This window comes from Rissa tridactyla, chromosome 9 (assembly GCF_028500815.1).
Source record: "Rissa tridactyla isolate bRisTri1 chromosome 9, bRisTri1.patW.cur.20221130, whole genome shotgun sequence".
NCBI classification, from domain to species: Eukaryota; Metazoa; Chordata; class Aves; order Charadriiformes; family Laridae; genus Rissa; species Rissa tridactyla.
In genome coordinates this window covers 17,198,307-17,219,745 of record NC_071474.1, presented here as the reverse complement: position 1 = coordinate 17,219,745, position 21,439 = coordinate 17,198,307, and the positions used below count along the sequence as shown (strand labels likewise).

The window sequence follows — 21,439 nt, the reverse complement described above, 5'->3', positions numbered from 1 at the left end:
GTGTGAGAGCAGCCTCGGAGGGGGGAAATGTTTCAGATTACGTAGACCACAACTGACTATTACAGAGCCACACCACAAACCCCGCGCTGGCTTGCCTTTTCGTGTTGTAGTGGTGTATTCAGCCCGTGGTTTGCAAACCACGTCCCACCAAGGCCAGCCCCGTGGTAAGGTGAGCTCCCTGGCACCGGGGCTCCGCCGTTTGGTTAGTGACTGCGCGTGTTATCTGTGGCCAGGGGCAGAGTATGTAGATGTTAACCTTTTGCTGTTATACAGTCATGTTTGAGGCAAAATTATGAATGGAAGTTAGGTCTTGAGGAGGTCATCCTTTGAAGGGGGGAGAAGTGACAGATGGAAAAGGGTGTCTTTCCAAGGCTCATTTTGAGATAGCTACACACTTGAATTGGGGCTGGAGAGGTATGGCAAGCATTTGTTTGTGGACAGTGCCTTTTTTTGTCTCCTAATTGAATTGATATGCGTGTGTGCTTGTCTGTACAAAGATTATGCAGAATATAAACTATTAAAGGATGCTCATTTAAAAGAATGTTCTATATATTAATAATTGTGAGAATCCAGGCATTTGAAGCCTGCTTTGAAAATTTGTGATTTAGCCAGTTGGACAAGGGAAGCCACAGGAAAAACTATGTGTTTAATGAAAATGGATCTATTTTCTATTCAGCAAAGTTGAGCGCTCTGCCCAGCACGAAACATTGAGAAATCCTGCCTGTGTCTAGCTGCAGGAATGGGTAAAGCTTGGGGCACAAACCCACAGGAGATGGGGATGGGTGGTTGTAACTTCTAGGCCATGCTGATACCTTGCCAGCCACAAGGTCAGGATATTTGAATATTTGTCCACAGCTTGAGAGGTTAACTCTCTTTACGGTAACAGTCCCTGTCCTTCCTAATCCTTCCTAGCTTCCTTCAAGAGAAATCCCCCTTCTCTTTGGGGTTCTTCTTTGTTTCGCTTTCCCTGTGCTGCTGAGTGGTGAGTGTGGGCTAAGCGTCACTGAGCACCTGAGACCAACAATTTGTCCTGTCTTACTGAATTTGATGGGGATTTCTGTGAATGTAGGATTGGGTGGGTCACCTTGAATAGCTCTTTTCTTCCAAACATTAATATGGGGGAGTGGGGAAAAGTGGTAATATAAGAGAGAACTATTGCAGTATTTTTGGCTGGTTGGAAATCAGCCTGTCCTCTTACATTATTGCTCTCCTAAAAAGTTCCACATTAGATGGGAGTTCCTGAACTACTATTGCAACCTCTAGCGATCTCCATTGTTGAGGCATCAGAGTGGAAGAGAGCAGTCAGTGTCTGTTGACCCAAGTTTGTCACCAAAAATGACCTTACTTCCTGACTTTGCTAATACTATAATAGTTTTCAGCCTCTACATTTCCAAGCTTTGCATTATGCAATGTTTTCCATTGCTGAGAACTAAAGGAAATCTATTCCTATCCAGATAGTCCAAAAAATACTTTTGGTGGGAATGGCTGGTGGCTGTAGGAGACCTCCTCCTACACTGGCAGAACAGGCAGCTGTTTGACAGGGAATGAATAAGACAAGTTACTTCCGATGTCCTTCAGTTTCACTTGTGAATGGATTAAAAAGGATATCAGTGTTCTCCTGGTATTACAGTGTGAATTCTCCTTCCTAAGTCAATCTCTTCTGTCTGCAGGTTCCCCAGAGGATAGAAGAGCAAAGCGATGCACCGGAGGATAGCAGCGGGGGAATCCCAGGCATGTGGGGCAGCTGGGGCCCCTGGTCTGCCTGCTCTCGGAGCTGCAGTGGTGGGGTGATGGAGCAAACGCGGCCATGCCTCCCAGCCTATTATCGGGAAAGGGGCTACCGGCGGCCGGGCCGGCAGTACCCGGCCTCAGAGAGGACTCTGGCTCATCAGAATGCTCGCCACCACGAGGACTCGCTGACTGCCTATCCTGGCCATGTCATTTCTGCCATCCGCACATCTGTGCCGCTTCACAGGAATGAGGAGCAGCTTTGGGCTGGCCTTCGGGCCCCAGCTCCTTCTGGAGGCGGAAACACCAGCCAGCTGAGCAGGGGGGCGCTGAGGGGCAGCAGGCACTCCCAGTCCCAGAGGCAGAACGCCAAGCCAGAGAAGAGGTACGTGTTGATGCTCGTATTTTGGCCTTGCTGTGAACGATGTATCTTAAGAATGACATGTCAGATCAGAGTTGATATTTTTTTAATACTTACAGAGAAGTTATTAAAGACTGACTTTTACAATGTTTACCATCTTCTGTGGAAGGCTACCCTCCCTGTTGACTATTTGTATGATAATACCCAAGGACAGATATAATTATTGTTCACTTGTACTAGGCAGATTATCTTATTTCCCTTAAAGATCTGTTTTATGATTTATTGAGATATTTTTCCTTTTCTGCTACACTGTCACTTGACATTTCCATCTTCACCATAGTAATAAAAATCGGAACAAGTAATAGCTCTAAACTTCAACAGCCATTCTGATTTTAACTGTTTGAAAAAAGGTTAATCAAACTTTTTTTCATAAAGAACGGCCAACTGTCCGTTCACTTTTTTCTAGTCAAAACTTGTATTTTTCAAAGAGTTTCTATTTATGGGCTTTTTGTTTTCTCTTTTCACTTTTTTGTTTTCTACCACCTCTTTTAGCAACATTTCCTATTTGATGAAACTAAAAATGTGGCTGTTTAATACATAGAATATTTTAAACACCATATATGTTTATATGAATTTACTTATAATAGCTGTTCAGTCTTTAAGGCTGGGTGGAACTGTGCTGTTACAATTAATTCTCCAATTTCTGGAGAAACACTTTTTTCTCTTCTTAGATATGAGTCTATCAGATCTTTTTATATATGTATGAAAGGAAAATGGATGTGTTTCCCGTTTGGAAACTGTGGAGAAACGGGCACGGAGATCCCCTGGGAGGAAGTGCTCCTGAAACATCTCTTCTGTCTGTCTGTCCTCAGAATATGTATTCCAGTGGTTCTCTGGTTCTTTGCCTCTCAGCTCTCTTCTGGGAGATGCATGGGGAGATATTTTTTTTTGGGTAGTTAACAAAAAACCCTAAACAAACTAAACAAAAATAGAACCCCAAACCCAAAACAAAAAACCCCTCCTTCATATCATCTGCTTCTTTAAGATTCTTAGGTGAAACAGTCAGCTGTAATTCCCTTTTTAAAAACATCTTGCTGACCCAAACAAAATAAAAGAATGTTACCTTGAGGCAATATTCCAGCCTGACTGCAATAAGACAGTAGGACTCTCTGTTGCCGGTGATAAAGACATCCTCAGCCCCTGCGAGAAACTCTCTCCATCTAAAAGAATATTTGAAAATAGAAATTAACCTGTTAGCCTCCTGTTTGTCTCAGTGAAGCACAGATTTCAAGAAGCAGGACCAGCTGTTCAGATTTGATGTCCCTAGGTGTTGGTGTTGGCCATTTCCTTTAATCACTGCTTTGCCTTTCTTTCAAGCCCGTGCAAATGGATAGCCCAGCCCTAGTCAGTATAACTTTGATACTGCACTGATGATCTCATAAAAATTCAGAGAATGCCAGAGGCAGGCTTTGAGGAGCAGCATTAACAAGACTGCATTGAAACAAAAGTAATATTTTCTTTTTTCTGTTTTCCACTTAATCATTTCCTATAATGCATGTCTGTTCTCAGCACGCAGCGTAACATGTGCAGGTTGTAGTATATGGCTGGGCTATTACTAAACTGGAAGCCTGGCCTTGAACCACCCGCACAAAGCCTTTCGAAGCCTATTCGCTCCATCCCCTTGGCACCCTTCGCCTCCGAAGGAATCCCACATTGCTAGGGCCATCCCCGCCGCCTATCCCTTGCTGCTCTGGTGGCCTCTGCAGGCCAGGAGAGACTGGAACACTCAAACTTGTTCCACTGCAGTTGTGGCTGAAATACAAGAGGACAATGAGCACAAAATAAGATTAACTGTGTGCAGAAGTGAAGCTATATTATTTCCTAATAAATGCCTTGCCCTATGAAATATTAAAATGATCATAATGTCTGCTGTGCCTCCACTTTCCTGCATGATGGAGGCCTTTGCTTTTGAAAATTCCTGTGCTTTCCTAAGCACAGTGCAACCACAGTTGATTTTTCCACCCCCACACACACACCGCCCCTTGGCAAAAGACTGTGGATTCAGGGTCAGGGTTTTAATCTTATTTGCGTAATAAGTTATTTCCATCTTGTGTTAGGAGGGTCCCTGGTGGCTTTAAAGCCTGTTGTATTGCATAACTTTCAGATTCTTTGGTGGTGACTGTAAAAACAGAATGAGAACAAAAAGCGTTATTTGAAAATGAAATTATTAGAATGACAAACCTGATAGTTTTCCTTAATTTACAAAACCCAGAGTACAAACCTTCTTTACAAAGGAGATTACTGCTCCAATCTGATATATGGAAAATGGATTTAAAAATGTAAGTTACTCTAAACATGATTTTTATTCTGTAGAACAATGTTCAATGTTTGCTAAGTGGGTGATATTGGAAACTTGTGTCAGACTATTAAAAAAAAGCCCGACCCATGTGTGTTTTCACAGTATGTAGTCAGTGAAAACTTTTTGGAGTTTTCCTATTTACTGCACTGGACTTTATATAAAAGCTATAATTTTAGCAGACTTCCATAAAACAATAAAAGAGGAATGGATGTTTGTGTCTGAGATAAGCTCACATTTGATAGCATGGTAAGATGAAATTGGATGGCTTCCAAGGCAAATACATTTTGACAGCCACAGCAGTCATTCAAAGCAGCCAAATATCTTTGTATCATTTAGCAACAAGTGGAAAAGTTCTCTTACCTGCTTCCAGGCAGCCAACAAAGAACTGTTCAGTTCTTTTAGCAAAATTCAAAATATAATTTATATATCATAAATTTTGACATACTTTGTCTGTGAAGAGGATATTCACATTTTCAGCTTTTGAAAGGTAGTTCACATGTCATTTAGAAACCAGGGCTGCACATGAAGCTCAGGGAGCAAGACATTTGAGGTACCTACAATTAGAAGCCAAATTTAAAAAGTTTAAGTGCTCCCCTTTTTGTCATAGTGCTCTAAGTAGAGTTCCTGTGTAACTGAAATGTGTTAGGAAATTAGTCAGTCCCTGGAATGAGGGTGGAAACACAAGAACGCTGATGGTTCGCTGGATTGTCCGCTGGGTTGTCTTGGCGAGAGGGAGCTCTTCACACCTTGAAAGAGTTGAGTTCCCATTAGCACAGCCTTCTTTTTTATTTCACCTGGATACAAAATGCATGGACCATACCATACGGTGAGAACAAACTGGAATGAGGAGGTAGTGGAAAAATTATCAAAGCATTTAGAAATCTTTACAGACGGGCACATATGGAAAAGTAGTAAGGGCGTGCAAAAGGATAACGTGCTTTAAGAGAGAAAACACATCTCAAAAGGAAATATCATTCATGGACTAGGTTTTAGTATTCCTTAAATGTTGTATTTCTGATTCTCTATTTTGGTGATAGAGAAGACAAACCCGTAATTTTACATAGATGTCTTGAATGTTAGGGCGCTTACAACTGCTGCCTTTGCTTTCTCTACAAGTTGACCTCCATGTCGGAGCAGCAAAGCTCCTGTGTCCACTTCTTAAAGCACAATGTGTACTTTATATGTGCTTCTTAGGAGCAGAAAGAAAAAACTACATTTATCACCAGAATAATGAAATAAGTAAAGCAGGCTTGCTTAAATAGTGCAAGTCTAAAGAAATATGTTAATAAGGGAAGGGCTTCCCTAAGGCTCTTTTTGTATTTGGAAGAGGAACGAGAGGAAAGGCTTGCATTGAGGAAATAATCCAAAAATCATCACCTTCTACCCATGGCTGTGGCTCTGTGGTCTTTATTTGGCTGCCAGCAGCTGACATGAAAGGCTGCTGTGCTGCTTTGTACCCTGTATAGGGTCACTTTGCATCTCTAGGCCTGTGAGCAATGGGAAGGAAGAATGTATTGTTTAACGTCAAAACAGAATTTCCTTTCTGAAAGTATTTCTTTTGCCCCCTCTCACAGATGCTTTGACCAGGCAAATGTAGGTCACTCAGTTGGCAGGTCTACAGTTAACCTTTAGAGGGACAATTAAGTTGTTCTTTCCTTAACCAGTTTAAGCATTATTAGCTCCATGTTCTGGTGTAATTTTTGTGACCTGTTCTACTGAGTTCCCGTTTGTAGAGGTGGACAAATGTGTGATTACTGGACCTTCAGGTTCAAGAAGGTATTATTTTCTCAAGTTCTAAGGCTTTATATTTATTGGCATGGGTGTTTGCTTTTCCTTAATATTTGGAATGAAACCCAGCTCAAGTACTTAGCCATCTCTCCTTTTATTATTTCTCTAATAGAATGAAAATGTGATGCATTTTACCCCAAACCCAATATGGTTATAAAAGCTTGTTGGGCGTTGGTGTGCGTGCAGGAGAAAGACAAAGGGAGAGGATTTGATCCTTTTCTGAGGATAAATTTTCCAGAAATCTAAGACCAGCAGTCGTAATCAAAGAATTCATTTTGATAGCACAATGGGGATTTTAAGCCATATGAGAAAGATGTTTATTTTCCTTCTGGATAGAATTCCAAACAGGTTCTAATAGCAGTAAAGACCACTTGAGGTATTTCCTGGCAAAATGAATAGCTAGCTGGGGCGGTTGTGGCCTCAGGGTGACTTTGTGCTCTCCCACCTCTCATCTGGTTATTAATCCCCCTGATGGGCTCTAGGTCTCACTTATTATTACCTAATTAGTATCGGTTTTTATTATGCTACTGTGAGCATGCTTTGCATGGTATTACCAAAAACGCAAACCTAATGTGATACTATAATTGCAAGCCACCCGAGAAGCTTTCTTAATCCTACTGCTGAACGTTTATTTCAACCCTTCCTGGAGTGGGGTGGCTGGAGGAGGGAGGGGACACGAGAACACTGCGACCATTCCGTCAGGTGTGAGATTGCATTTTACTGATGAATTACTGCCCGGTCAGTAAGGGGTAGAAACACAACAAAGCTCCTATCACAGTGTAGTGCAGCTCAGCAGTTATGTGGTTACTTGCCTTGAGTTTCTGCTGTTTTACCTGCCAACTGCACGGTTCCATTACTCAATCAAACCTTCAGGATGAAGTGAAGGGGAAAAACTCATAGACTTGTAACTAAATTTCCTGGGATCTGAGGTGTTATTCAACTTATAGGAAAAGAGGACTGTAGTATTTGGGTTCAAATTGTGGAATCCTGTCTCAGTGTTGAAAGTGACATAAATGAGGTTACATATAGCATGTGCTGGGAGATCAGCAAAAGCCAATATAGTAAGTTATTGTACTGGGCCTATTGCAGCTGTGCTGGACTGGGGTATTAGTGGTGATCTATGAGGATGGAAAATTGCATGTAAGATAGTCCACATGGATCTCTCTTATATTAATCCAACTAATTAAACCTGTTCCTAAGAGGCAGTTTACTTAGTGACCTTACTCATTGATTCTACTCTGTCAGAAAAATGTAAATATTTCTTGCCCCAATATAATATAGAAATGAGAGAAGAATTGCCCCATTTTCCTACAAAAAATGCATTTTTTAGGTATAGTTGGTTACTTTGTGTCCTCTAGCAGTTGAAATTTTTAGGTCAAATATGCTCACTGTAGTTTTAATACTCATATGCATAGATGATACATGGAAGTCACGAATATCCACAAATCATGCTGTGGTTACCAAAGTTACCAGAATGTAAACCAAACTTCTGAGTTCCATAATGAAAATCAGTAAAATGAAGCGAATGCCTGTACTGATCTAATTGCAATGCGCTGATGTCGTGTGAATAATGTGCTATAATGTGGCAAAAGAATTTTGTGACGGTGGCTCTGTTTTCCAATGCGTGATACACTCTCGGAAGGTGTGGTTTAGCTCTCGTGACCAAACATTTGACAAAGATAACTGCTCGCCGCTTTAAGACGGTTTTCTAGGTCAGTGAGCAGATAGGCGTGCATTTTCATAACATAAAACAGAGTCAAAGGGCTCCCTTCTTTCATTCATGTTTAAGTGATTTTCTCCAGATTGATTGAGAGCTGGTGAAAAGTGAGTCCGTGGAATGCAGAGCTGCACAGGGCTGTGGTACAGTACCGAGAGGCGACACATAGTGGCTTTTGATGAGAAATCACCCAGACTGCTGAGAGCTCTCCCTTTTGAGTAGATGGGAATATGTTCCCAGAACCAGTACATAATTTGTTTTTGTTAAAAATTATTCTTGTGAAAGAATCTGCTAAAATACTGCGAGGTATGGACTTGATAGCAGGTATGACCAGGATAAGACAGTTTATTTTGTGACTTAAACATGCAAAAAATGCATGGTGGACACTCTTTTTAACGTAAACCTTGTTAAGTGTGTGCCTAAAAATATATAAAATCTGAAGGAAAACTAAAAGCGGCAGGAGGGCTGTGGAGAGTAAATGATTGAATTGGACAGTTGTTAGGCCACTTACAGTTTTCAATTATGGAGGAAGTACCAGGGATTAAAAATGTGTATCTGAAATTATTTTAAGGATACTATTTTAGGAGTAATAAAAATGATGGAGTACACTAAAAAACATATATACCTGTACCTATCTTGCTAACAGAATAGTATGTAATTAGGACGTGTTTTTTCCATTTGAAGTTGAAGTTTTGTGTCTGCAAAGACTTCTTGGCTCGGTCTCCATTTATTTATTTTTTTTTTCTTAATTACATTTTAAATATTGGAGTGATATTTCAATAACTTCATTGCTGACAGGAATAGCTAATAAGTCACTTTCAGTTCTTCAGAAACAAAATCAAGGCAATTCTAACTATATTAAATACTTGAACTGTATGTAAAGGGGTAGTGTCCTTTAAAAGCTGTCAGTTACAGTAATGCTGCCAAATAGGTATTTTGCTGTGATCTAAAATATTAGGTTAAATCTTGGTATACTTATCCACAGAAATAGATGTAATTAAGTTAGAATATACATAATTAATTTAGTTAAAGAGGATTTGGCCTACTAACTCAAGCATGTGGATAGTCCCATTAAAACCATGATGGGTAGTAGGACTTAAATTTAAGCTAAAGAGCTTTTGTAAGGATCTAAGGGGATTGAGCTCCTTTAGAACTAAGTTTCTAGTGGGAATCAAAGAAATGCACTTTTGGAGCATTTTTTTAATAGAAATGAATAACTGTACTGCAGAACCACAAATCAGTATAATTTAAAATGTATTTTGCAGTGATATGTAATGTGGAATGTTGTTTGGGAAATAAAGCTATAAATCATATTCGTACTCTTTCTTATGTCTCTTCTCCTGCTTTTATCTTGCACATAGAACCTCTGTTTCTGATGATGGATCACTGTTAAGTTCAGCTTGAGTGGTGCTGGCTGTGGATTGATTGCTGTGTTGACAGGACAGAAATACAGCCAGCAACGCTTTGGAGATTAGATTATAGGCATCTGCTGAATTCCCAAGTGAGAAGAATAGAAAAGAACCTGAAGAATGCTTGGGTCCTGGGCACCCAGAGCAGCATCAGGCTACGTGTCCAGTTAGACCAGGCTCACTGATAACATGATTTACTTAGCATATTAGAAGACGTATTTGTTAATTCCAGGACAGGATTCCTGGTAAAGCAAGCCTCTGAAGATTTTGGGGAAAAAAAAAAGTTTCAAACTCGATCAGACTGTCAACAAAATTAAAAGAAAGCATTGGTTTGACAGCTGTCCAAATGCTCTGTGATGAGTTTCTGTTGGCTTTCTTTGCGGTGGTTGATGTGGCTGGGCATGCAGGGAAAAAAAAACTGTCTTCCTCTCTTACAGAATAATTTCTGCCAATAGACAAGACAAAATTTTGAAAAAAAAAAAAAAAAAAAAAAATCATGAAGCCTGCAATTCTTCTGCAGTTTTTCCTTCACATCCCTGGTGAAATTGGTGGCTGAAGGCTGTTACCTTCCCAGGACATGACATTACTCCTTGAGAAACAGTGTGAAAGGTTGTGAATTGAAAATGAGGGAAATTGGCAGTTTCTTTGGGTTCATTCTAAGAAAACATTCCGACGGTAGGACACCAAGTCTTCTGTGGTGTTGTAAAAGAGAGCTTTTGCTAATGTTCAACCTTGCAGTTTTTCATTTACAAGAGAAGAAGTATTTTGATACTAGGAGATAAGTTGAATGAGATACTGCAGAGCTCATGTGAAATGCATTCTTCATTCTGTCTGACATCAGAAGAAAAAGAAAAGGAGTTATGCTTCAGCTGGAAGTGAGCCAGGGAACCTCTGTTTTAGAGAACTCTGGGAGAAATGTAAGGAGCAAGGAGAAGTGATGAAAAAAAGGGAAAAAATGAAAAAGGTGTGTTGGAGAGAGGCTTTGTGAAGAGCACTTAAGAGAGCAGGTGGAGTCCCAGGAAATGTGTAATCTTACTTGTGTAATTTAAAGACGCTGCATATCCTTGGTTCAAAGAGGGTTTCTATTCAATATAAATAACCAGCCCACCAGCTCCGAAACGACTTCATTCTTACTGAACCTCAAGAACTCTTAAGGTTCAAAGCATTGTTTTTAGTATGAACTCTATGAAGCAGTGATAATGCATTTATTTGCCGACCAAGGCACACGTAGGCTTATGGCTAAAATTAGAAAAAGCTACTACAACAAAATTCCTTCTTGTCACTCCGTGTGCTGTGAGGGGCCAGATCTCATGTTCTCAGCTGACTTATCCTCAGCATGAGACAAATTGTTAGTAGTTAGACCAATAAGAATACTAGCTAACAATAATTGTTTTTAAATGTTTGCTACAATCCTTACAGTAATAGCACAAAACCTGATTTTCAGACTTGTCTGGGCAAACGTATTTTTGAATTCAAGAATATATTTAGGTTGGCTTAAGTTTAAAGGGGCCCATCATTTTTGTTATCAAAAGTGCTAAATAGATTTGTCTGAACAATCAGGTGTGTGTGCTTACGAGAATTATGCCCAAAGAAAGAAGGTTACCAGATCTGCATTAAACAGCTGTTATGCCTCTACTTGAGATGAACACAATAGATCAGAGATGTCTACTGGCTATGGTCTGACATGAAACACTTAATGCAGCTACTTGCTTTTCAACATACCTTTTCCTGTTAAGCAGTAATTTGCCTTGAGATGATAACTGTTAGTGGTGTCATTTTTCCCCCCTTTGCTTGTTCATAGTACATGCAGTCTTCATCCTAACTGACTGCAAATATTGCTGAATACTTTATTTTCCTCTTCTTCTTCCCTCTTTCTCTTCTTCAGTCCCGTAAAGAACTGAACAATGTCTTATTATTAAGCGTTTATTTTATATACTAGGCAATTTAGCAAGAGAGCCTACCAGGTGATGGAGCTGGTGAGATTTACTTATCCTTGCCTTTTTGATATTCTTCCTTTCTGTTGCTTCTAATTCTTGAAGGGATATTTAGGACCTTTCTCCATGCAAAGTATTGTAGGCAATTGTTGATTGTTATCTTTTTATTAGAAGCAATAAAATAAAAGGCTTGGTCTATGTTAAATAGTTTTATTAACACAAGTGGATCAGGAGTGGCAGAAATATGACTGACATAAAGATATGCTGCCAAAAGTCCTTGTTTAAAATTAACTGGCCTAACATATGAGAAGCCTGGGAGCATGTTGTTTCTCTACCTGAGCTGATCTGGCTGATGTAGGAGGAGGAACTCTTCTCTAAATGGAACAGATGTAGGATATGAAGGTAGCTCTCCCCAGTCCTAAGCTGTCTCTGCACATCCAAGGACCGTATGGACCCTGGGAAGGAAGCACACCTGACAAACTATTGCGTTTCTGGCTATGAACATTAATTTACAGGCAATGGAAAATTAGTATGACTGTTCTGCTAATACAGTCATATTTGTCTCAGCCAAAAAAGAGACTGCTTTTGAGAAGATTGATGTAGAAGGGAACTGATAACTTCCTTGCTCAAGCATGTGCAAAAAGACCACTGGATTTACACAAGTGAGAAGCACTGAGTAATCCTGCAGAATAAAGTTCCAGGCTTCTTCTTTGTCCCGTCACCTGTTTTTCAAACAGTTGGTGTTTTCTTTTCTCTGGGACTTGGGCTTCTTTTGATTTTTAACTATTTATTGCATAGTTAAATTAGCAGTAAAGTATTATTTTAACAGCTTCACTTGTGAGCATGGTAATGCTGGTATCTTAGTGCCAGTGGCTGGACTTCTCGTACCCTTTGGAGTTCTACCCTGCAATCATTCTCATGACCGGTGCGCCAACTTACAGATTTAATACCTGAGTAAATGCATCTATAAACAATATGTGCTCTGCAGGGACTGTGTTTATCAGAAGGAACCTAGGCATTATTCATTATTGCTGTTTTCTTACAGGGTATGAGAAGAATTTGTATTGACGCAGTCATAACCTTGATATGTCAGTGCAGTGCAGCATGTTGCAGGTTTTAGAAATATATTAGAATCCTTTGTAAATATGGCTATTCTAGGAATTGTGCTGGTGGAAGGCACATGGGGCCCCACTCTGGTGCCAGACTCTTGTAATTAGTTCTATTAATGCTAGGGAACCATGGACTTGCAAAGACAGAATCTAACACCTTGCTGGAAAAGCTTTGTCAAAGTTGTCTAAAACTCATATCTTGCTCAAATTGGATCTTCAGAGTTTGTCTGAGGGCTGTTGACTGTGGTTCATACACTCAGCTTCACGCCTGTGGTTACACATACTCAACATCCTGTTCAAACGCTCTTCTTAGCCATTGCTACATTAAGAAGGATGACTCCGTTGGTTTTCAGCATACCTGGATATGTGAAGTCTAATGCTGCAAAATCCCATGCTAGTTTAGGTCTGGCTAAGTAGGCACAAGGATTAGGGGTGTGCTGTTACTTGCTCAGTCTTTTTTCCTCCTTTACTTCTTGCATTAAATGAGAGTGCATCTCAACTCTGACCTGGGTCATGATAATGTGCGTTAAAAAAAAAAAAAGACCAATAAGGAGGAACTTCCAAGCCATGCTGTGGGGAGGAGTGAGTTATGTGGTTTATAATGAACACAGGTAATCATAATGAATGACAGATAAGAAAAAGTCTTGCTGGCAACTGGAAACTCACAAGAAGCCATCAGGGCTTGACCTACTTTCTTCCCCTACCAGCAGATCAAAGCTGGGTTGATTTTAGCATAAAGCAAACAATGTCAGCAAGGTTAGTTTAATTCTGATTTTTAAGTTAATGGCAGATTTTGTCTGATATTCTTCCCCCTTTCCTTTCCCTGATTCTCCTTTGCCCATTGTTTTCTCATTGTGTATGGACCTACATAACACTCTCTCCCTTGTTCCTGCATGATATCATAAATTCTGCCTGACACTCACCAAGAATTGTTAAAGTTAATTACCACCAAGCTATTTTTACAGGCTTCTTTATTACATTGCAACAAACTGCATTCCTAATTTATAAGGATGTTGCCAAGTGTGAATGAAAGGTGCTTTAAGGCAAAACAGACAGTGTTCAGAACAGTTTCAGTCCAGGCAATATTGGTTCAAATGAATGCATGAACACTGATAAAGATGTTAATAATTAGAGGTTGTGCGTTACACTTTGTTTCCAGAAGTTTGTTTGTTGAAAGAAATGCGATGTTCCCCGCTACAAAAAGTTAACCTTCCATTTCAGAGGAAGTGTGTTTCCATGGAAATTCCAGGTCATAATTACCGCATAACCTCAGCAAACTGAAACTTGCATTCAGTGGTACACGGCAATGTCTTGGGTTATTCTGGCCCTAACTGTTATGGGGGAAGAGCCAAAGGAGAGGACTCACCCCTGATGAGCTTGATGCAACCATGGGCATGTCTTCATAAGGGTGCTGGAATCTTAGGCTACCAGAAATGGGGCCTCATTTTTTCATCAGTGGTGACTCAAGCAACGCTTCCAAGTTACAGTGGAGAAAAAGAAGCCAAGACAAGACAGGAACTAACAGTAGGAATGTTGTTACTGCACTCACTTCTTAGGCGCTGTGGTTTTACGTTTGCTGCACCGATCAACCATTTCACAGCAAAAAAAGCCTGGCTTCCCTCAAAATTAACTTTTTCTAATTTTTGCAAATAATTTGATGAGATTACAACAGTTTTTGGACACTTCCTGCCTTCACCTATGGGTCTTTATTTCAGCTACTAGTCACTCTATGTTTAAGACTATTATATGCCCATTTCATCATTTTTTCCAGTCTGAGGAGTCGTAGTTTATGTCACTGTTTCTTGCATGTCCATCGGTTCTCTTCAGTTCCGATTCATGACCCTGAACTGGAGATTAACAGTCAAACATCAGTCTAATTTTTGACCTTTTGCATGACCTCTCCAAAGTTGCCAGGCAGCAGTTCTTCTGGGTGGGTTGGGCAATGCATCTAGGGGTTCCTCTCAGGAAGAGTCTGGTGCTTGTTGCTGCAAAGAGTTTGGTGTTCAGAAGGCTGGGACAGAGGCATATTCCTACCATTCCGCTTTTTCGTCCCTTAATGCCAAACCCCATTATACTGCTTTTCTCTACTGTAACTACCCCAACCCTTCCTCAACAATGACCATCGTGGTCACAGAGCAGATTAACAGGTATAAACAGCTCAAGAGTGCTGGTCGCTTATCTGCCAGGGTAAATCAACACTCTTGTTCACACATCCTTGAGCCAGGAAGGGCTGATTAAAGGCCCCACGTGGCCATAAAGCTAGAATGTTAAGTAAATGACTTTCAAGGTTCCCATGTAAGAAGAGTCTTAAGAGAATATAAGACTTGCGAAGAAAACACAAGAAAAAACAAACCCAAGGAAAAGTCTCTTTGATCGGGTGTCTGGCTGACATCTGTAACACTTCAGTTTCTAGAAAATAAGTATGTCAATTTATAATCTCTGGTTTTCACTGCAGTTCATGTCTATTTTACATATATTAAAGAAAATTACCTTCTTTTAATGGTGTCTCCCTTCCTGAGCTGCAAAGGTTACCCAAAACAGCTGTCTTCACACATTGGTCTGAACTGGAACAAATCCTTTTTGCCAACTTATTCTTCAGACTGCAACATTAGAAACCAAGGCCTGAGGCGATGTTAAGCTGTAGAGGATGGCAAGAAAAGCAAATCCAAATGAGCCTATTGCTTGCAGATAAAATTCCAGGATTAACTCTCTTGAATGGTATGACCCAACTGTGGTACTGTTCATTTTGTGATTTTTCACTTGTAAGTTGGAGCTGAGTTTCTAGAGTGAGTCCATTGTGTTGCTGTGAGTGTGCAGAGGACAAAACTACCCTCCAGGGAGGACCAGCTGTTTGGGAGTGCCGATACAGGTGTAATACGGCCCAAAACGCTGGGTCTTCAGTAAGCGAGAAGAGATCTGTGCGCAGGCAGACCTGAAACTTCTGTGATTAGTGCTGGAGGCTGTCAAGCTCTTGTGTAATGTTTTAGTAATGTACACTGAGAGGTGGGCTTTTGTCCTGACGACAGATTGGGGGCTCATGGCTTATTAATTAAATATGGTGTTAATCCACACTTTGTATATTAAAATAAAAAAGACTAAAGCTGCTGGCCAAAGAAGAGACAGTAAACTGTGTACAATAATAATGGTATTTTCCTTCATTTGTCATCTTTTCCAGAGTTCTTTCATTAATATTTTGATGTTCCTTATCCTTTTTCTGTTTCCATTTTTATTTCTTAAGTAGTAAATGAAGCAGAACCACAGGAGGCCTTTTAAATGCATACAAAATGGTTAATGATCTTTGCCATACTGGACTCAAATTTTCTCCTGTCATTACTCAAGTCCACAGTAGGGTCTTCCTGCTGTTATGTATCTCAAGCTCCTCAGAAACATGGTTATGTATATTAGGAATATACAGCCTTGATTCTCTGAATTTCCATGTTAAAGTAGAGTCCTAGGGATTAAAAGAAGAACCACCACCGCCCCCCAAACCCCTACTTTATACCACACCTAACCATTTGCCCTTGCTAGTTGGCACTGACCTCCCACGTGACTCTTGGCCAAAGAGGGCCCAGGATTTAGTTCAGCCAGTAGACTTCTTCAGAGATTCCCAATACACCAAGCAAGACTACAGCTTGGGCATGTTTTCTGTATAATAGATTGAAATTGTGGGTTACCTGTTGCTTTGCAGTGAATAACTTTGACAAATAACAAGTCATATAAGTTTCTAACTGTTCTTCACTTACGAATTCAGTAACTGTTTTCTCTCACTTTCTCTGTTTTTAGAAGCAGAAACAGAAATCCTATTGGTCCAGGAAAGTATGGATATGGAAAAGTCCCATACATTTTACCTTTACAAACTGATACTGGTCAGCAGCCTCAGAAACTTCGGAGGCAGCGACAGTCATCAAGGAACCACGTATTTCATCAGAATCCAAGCCTCATGAACGCTTACAGCCAGGCAGCTAGTCCTTCGCTTCAACACGGGAATCTTTATCAAGAAGAAAGTGGGACTCAGGCTGGGCATCAAGTCCTGGGACCCTCAGTTTATCAGTCATCATCGTTCCCTGTGTCGCAGAGCCTGTTTCACAGCAGTGACTCCAGCCATCACGGGTCTGCGTCACACCAGGCCCTCCAGGGCCAGCCCCAGCCTCAAAGGGCTGCAGCAATTGTGTGCGTTGGCGCCTACAAGCAATATAAGCTCTGCAACACAAACGTAAGTCTACTTTTCCTATATTTTATTTGTTGGACGGCTGTTGGTTTTCCCTAGGTTGCTCAGTGTTCACATAGTCAATGAAGTGAAGTTGAACGTTGTTTTTTATTAATTTAATGAAATTTTTTGTGACCTTATTTTAAAGCGTCTTGGGGAGTACTGAAAGTAGATGTATAATGTTATAATTACCTAATATCATACCTTCAAGGATTTTAAGCAGTCACTAAACCTACGAAATGCGTACAATTCGAATTTGATAGAGGTAGAAACTGAGTCAAGTTTAGTATTTTTCCATGTAAGAAATGGAAAAATGGAGCTGGGGCAGAGCACGTTGTGAAGGCTCCCTACTTCTCGATCCCATGAGATAAGGCTATCCTTTTGGGAGTGCCAGTCATGCCCTAAATAGCATGTAAAGCCAGCACCCAGAGCCTGGATCACTCCAGTATCTTCCCAGGGTGCTGTGTGCATTCTGTCACAGATGCTGCTTTTACCAGCATTTGAGCTCTATGTGCTTTGATTTTGGCATCCTAGTTTATTGGAGAGAAAATCTGTTCTGTGTTAATTTTTAAATAAAACTTACTCTGTTATTACTCTATTCAAACCCGTTCGGCTGGGTGTAGCTCTGTGCTCTGGGGCAGTCTCCCATTCTATGTGGGAGGCTAGTGAGGTTCTGCTGTTTCTCCCCACGAGCAGTTTTCATCCTGCTAAAAATTTCAGTTTCTGTCTGTGTCATTTTAGTATTTCCTGAAGTATCTCTTCCTAATATTTGCGTCTTATTTGGGCTACTGATCTGACTTAATGTCGCAAACTCGAAGAAGCTCGTATTTGAATATTAGAAGCAGGATATTAAAGAGTGGTCTCAATATGTTGACACAACAGGCCCTACTTTTCTGGGTGGGTGCACATCTGATTCTTCTGCCTCTTGGAAATTCCGTTTCGTTTAGTGGGAGCCTGCATAGTGGAGATGTAGAAACAGAACATATGATCAGGGTAACGAAAACACAATCTGAACAAATTAGATGAGTGCCTTTTTGCCTCTTAGTGTAGCAGTTATTACATTTGCTTCATTTATTTATGAATAAAGTCCATTGATGGAGACTGGAGCAGTTGATTGAAGGGACCCACTGTCAAGAAAGTTTTAGCGTGTTTGTCTGAAATGGAAAACATGAAAGGGCTAGTCTGAGTCTCTGAGAACAGTCTCTGGTACAAATTGCTCTTTTGAAAAACACTTTCTGTTTTTTGAAGGAAATGGGAAATGAACTTAGTGCAGGGCATTAATTTGGAAAGTTTTCTGTGCTGAATTTGCTCAGTGGTGTCCAAGCGATACACAACTGCCCCAGTCTTTATTTCATCCCTTACTGCATCAAGGCAAAAAGTTGGACAGTATTCTGCCTGACTTAAGAAACCTGACAAAATTGTTTCCAGGAAAGATCTCTTTTCAGAGAGAAGGGGTGAGAGGTGAGGAAGTTAGAAGTGAAGTGGAAGAAAGAAGCGATCCCAAATGGCTGAGGTATGGAGGGGGGTTTGTAGAGGATATTTGTTGAGAATGATAAGTGGGCTGGAAAGAAAAGGGCTGCCAGCTTGTGAGTTAGACAGTGGCAAGACACTCAGGTCAGTGCGGTGAGTGGTCTGGCCATCGGCAAATTTCTTTTGATAGTAGGGGAACAGGAGTGAAAATACTTTCATGTTAATTTTAGCAACTGTTGTTTAAACAGGAGACTTCAGTAGATGAAGAGGAAAAAATAGGTGAGCATACTGTTGCTGCATCTTTGCCACTGTTGCATGTATAAATGCAGTTATTGAGAAATCATCATTTATATTACAGGACACTTTTAATAACCAAGAGAAATTGTAGGTGGTGCAGCTCCTCCTAGGCATGGAACTCTACATTGTGATATTCTTTATTTAGTAACATTTCTGTTGCCCTCGGAGAAGCTGTAATTGCTATTCAGGGTTATTTTTCTCCCTAGAATGTGGTAATTAATATAATTATAAAAAAGAAGTTGCTAAGAACAGTTTTAGTATAAAGGCCAGGATGAGAGCAAAACAAGGCCAATAGTGTTTCACTTTGTTTGCTTGTTCTTCCTGATTAAATGCTTCTGCACGTGGGCTTTAATTTAATTTATTGGCAGTGACATGTACCAGTGGTCTTGCCAGCATGCAGAGAACAGTATCTTTTTCTTTCTTTTTCTTTTCTTTTTTAATTCTTCTCGGAGCATACCAAAAATGAAAATCTCATTTATTGAGTGGAAAGTATTCTGTTAACGGTTATCCTAGTGTTTGGCCACTCCCGCTACAGTTTCTCCTAAGGACAGTTAATTAATAACAAATTAAGTCAATCTGCCTTGGTCCATTAGGTCATTTCCTCATTATTGTACATTTATTGTTTTTTCATTAATAGCTGAACTCATTTTACGTGACTGACAGCTTGATTCCGAAAAGTTGAACTTGTGGGTTTTGGTTGGGGAGAGCCTCGGAAGTGCTTGTGTTTGTTCAAGTGTTTCTGCGGGTCGTTAAACCTATTTTCTTATTGTACAAGTGGCTTCCCCTCTTCAGCACCTTGCATGTTGGCTTTGCGCGTGCTCACCTCGGAATGGGCGGCTGCTCTGGCCTCCTTCAGCAGGAACCAAGCAGCAAACCTCTGTCCTTCACACACACACCGCACTGACGGATCTTCCCGAACCCAAAAGCTATTCGCAATGCAGTGAGATTCTTCAAATGTAGTCTGCATTCCTCCAAACCTGGGGAGTGATGAGTAAATCTTCCTTACTTCCCCCTGCATTAAAGGAAAGAGAATTGTATGGGCGTGTGAGGGAATTAGAACTTGAATGCTAACTTGTTGGCGTTGTTTGTCACCAGAAAAAAGGAAGCAACTCAAATGGAACATTTGTTTGCTGAGCACTTTTTGTTACTAACTCTCTCAAGCACTGCCAAGTCACTAGCTCTTCGGGAGTGTCTGAATGTGTGAGAATGTATTTGTAAATTAACTTCAGGCTGAGGGTTGCTTGGGGCAGTGTAAAAGAAGCTTTCAGAGTTCTGAAATTCAAGCCTACTTGTTTTGCAGTGTAAATTTGGTGATACAGAGTGCCCCTTTTTAAAGTCAATTTGATCTGATTTATTTTATTTTTTTAAAGACACACAGTGAATTACGGCTTATTGGTAAAGGCATTAATTCTTAGTACGTCTCTACTTAATATGCAGAGACTTTATTGCAGCTTTTCAGTACTTAAAGGGGACTTCTAAGAAAGACGGGGAGGGACTTTTTACCAGGGCCTGTACTGTTGGGACAAGGAGCAACCATTTTAAACTAAGAGGGTAGGTTTAGATTGGACATAAGGAAGAAGTTACTTGCTGTGAGGGTGGTGAAACACTGGCACAGGTTGCCCAGAGAGGTGGTAGATGCACCATCCCTGGAAACATTCAAGGTCAGGTTCTACAGGGCTTTGAGCAACCTGGTGTAGTGGAAGGTGTCCCTGCCCAGGGCAGAGGGGTTGGAACTAGATGACCTTTATAGGTCCCTTCCAACCCAAACCGTTCTGTGATTCTGTGTTGTCCTTGATGGTGAGTTCAGGTGGTTACTCTGACAGCTTGTTACCTCTCCTGTTCTGCAGTTCCCACTTTTCCAAATTGCACAAATACAGTTGAGTCTGAAGACACATAATAATCATGACCACCTAAATGCTTTGGTTAGAAAACCTGTAAAATAAAATAGTGCATGTTCCAGTGATTCCGTTACAGTGCAGCAAGGAGTATGAAAAAATAGGCAGAGGAATTCATACATGAGTTTCACCACGAAGAGCAACGCAAAATGAATGTAAAATCTAAGATGGACCGAGGTACGGTTTTGACCAAGTTTATACATTTACTTGTATATGAATTTGCAAAAACCAAGCTAAAATGTATGAAAGACTAATAGCTGAGAGCTCAGTGAGATATTAGTGGATGAAATTTTCCTGAGCTTGTCCAGTTTCATGCACAGTTGCTAGCTTGCCCACTGGTTCATATGGGTTGCTATCAGGTCTCCAGTTAGACTGTGTTGCCTTTCCCAGTATTTTATGTGACTGATACTTAGCAAGAAGTCAGTTGTGTTTTGGAGAAGTATCTAAATAGGATCAGAAAACAATGGTTACTTTTACTTTCTTAACCTGACTCTTCAGCTGTACGTGGTATTATTCCGGTAGCACAGCTATGGAAAATCCAGCTTTTTGTTCTGAATTAGAGTTCTCTACTTGGATCTGTGCTCCTGTGTGCAGAGCACTTGAGAATGGCACCTTAGCAGATACAGCGAAGTATCGGAAAAGAAAATCCTGGAAATGGAAAGGTTTTACAGTTGAAGGGATGAGGTAAGGTAAAGGGCTCAGGGCCAATCCCCAGCTCTATCCTGATGGGATAAATTAATAAATTTAATTTCCTAAAGAATATTAATGATGATGATACTAATTTTGACTGGTGTGAGTTAAAACTTTTCCATTTGAAGGCTTTTTTGGATGCAGAACCCTAATTAAACAGGACCGAAACATTCTGCAGAAATGTGTCGAGTCCATTAAAACCTGATGTGCTTTTCTGTCACCTGAGCACATAGGTAGGCATTGGCAGGCTCCCTTGGCACCTGGGATCTTGGGCCATTTCACCAGCTTGCTGGTGTTCTGCCCAAGTGTTTTTGAACATTTTCCACTCTATGGAGAATAAAACATTTCCAACATTTCAAGTTTTAAAAAAGGTAGAAGTGGAAATGTTGAATTTTGTATGGAACAGAAAATGTAGTTTCCAGACAGGTCTTTTTAGAAGTGATATGGGGTGCTGCAAGGATGTGTGCACTCTCTA

The 21,439-nt window shown here is 40.5% G+C and overlaps 1 protein-coding gene across 6 annotated transcripts in view; it reads left to right on the top strand.

The window, feature by feature from the left end:
- Positions 1 to 21,439, top strand: part of THSD4 (thrombospondin type 1 domain containing 4) — a 331,149-nt gene that overhangs the window by 68,556 nt on the left and 241,154 nt on the right. For all 6 annotated transcript variants that reach the window (XM_054213910.1, XM_054213911.1, XM_054213909.1 and 3 more), the window contains 2 exons: positions 1,671 to 2,113; positions 16,189 to 16,618. In XM_054213910.1, coding sequence (XP_054069885.1) covers positions 1,671 to 2,113; positions 16,189 to 16,618 — 873 coding nt within the window. The remainder of the gene's footprint in view (positions 1 to 1,670; positions 2,114 to 16,188; positions 16,619 to 21,439) is intronic.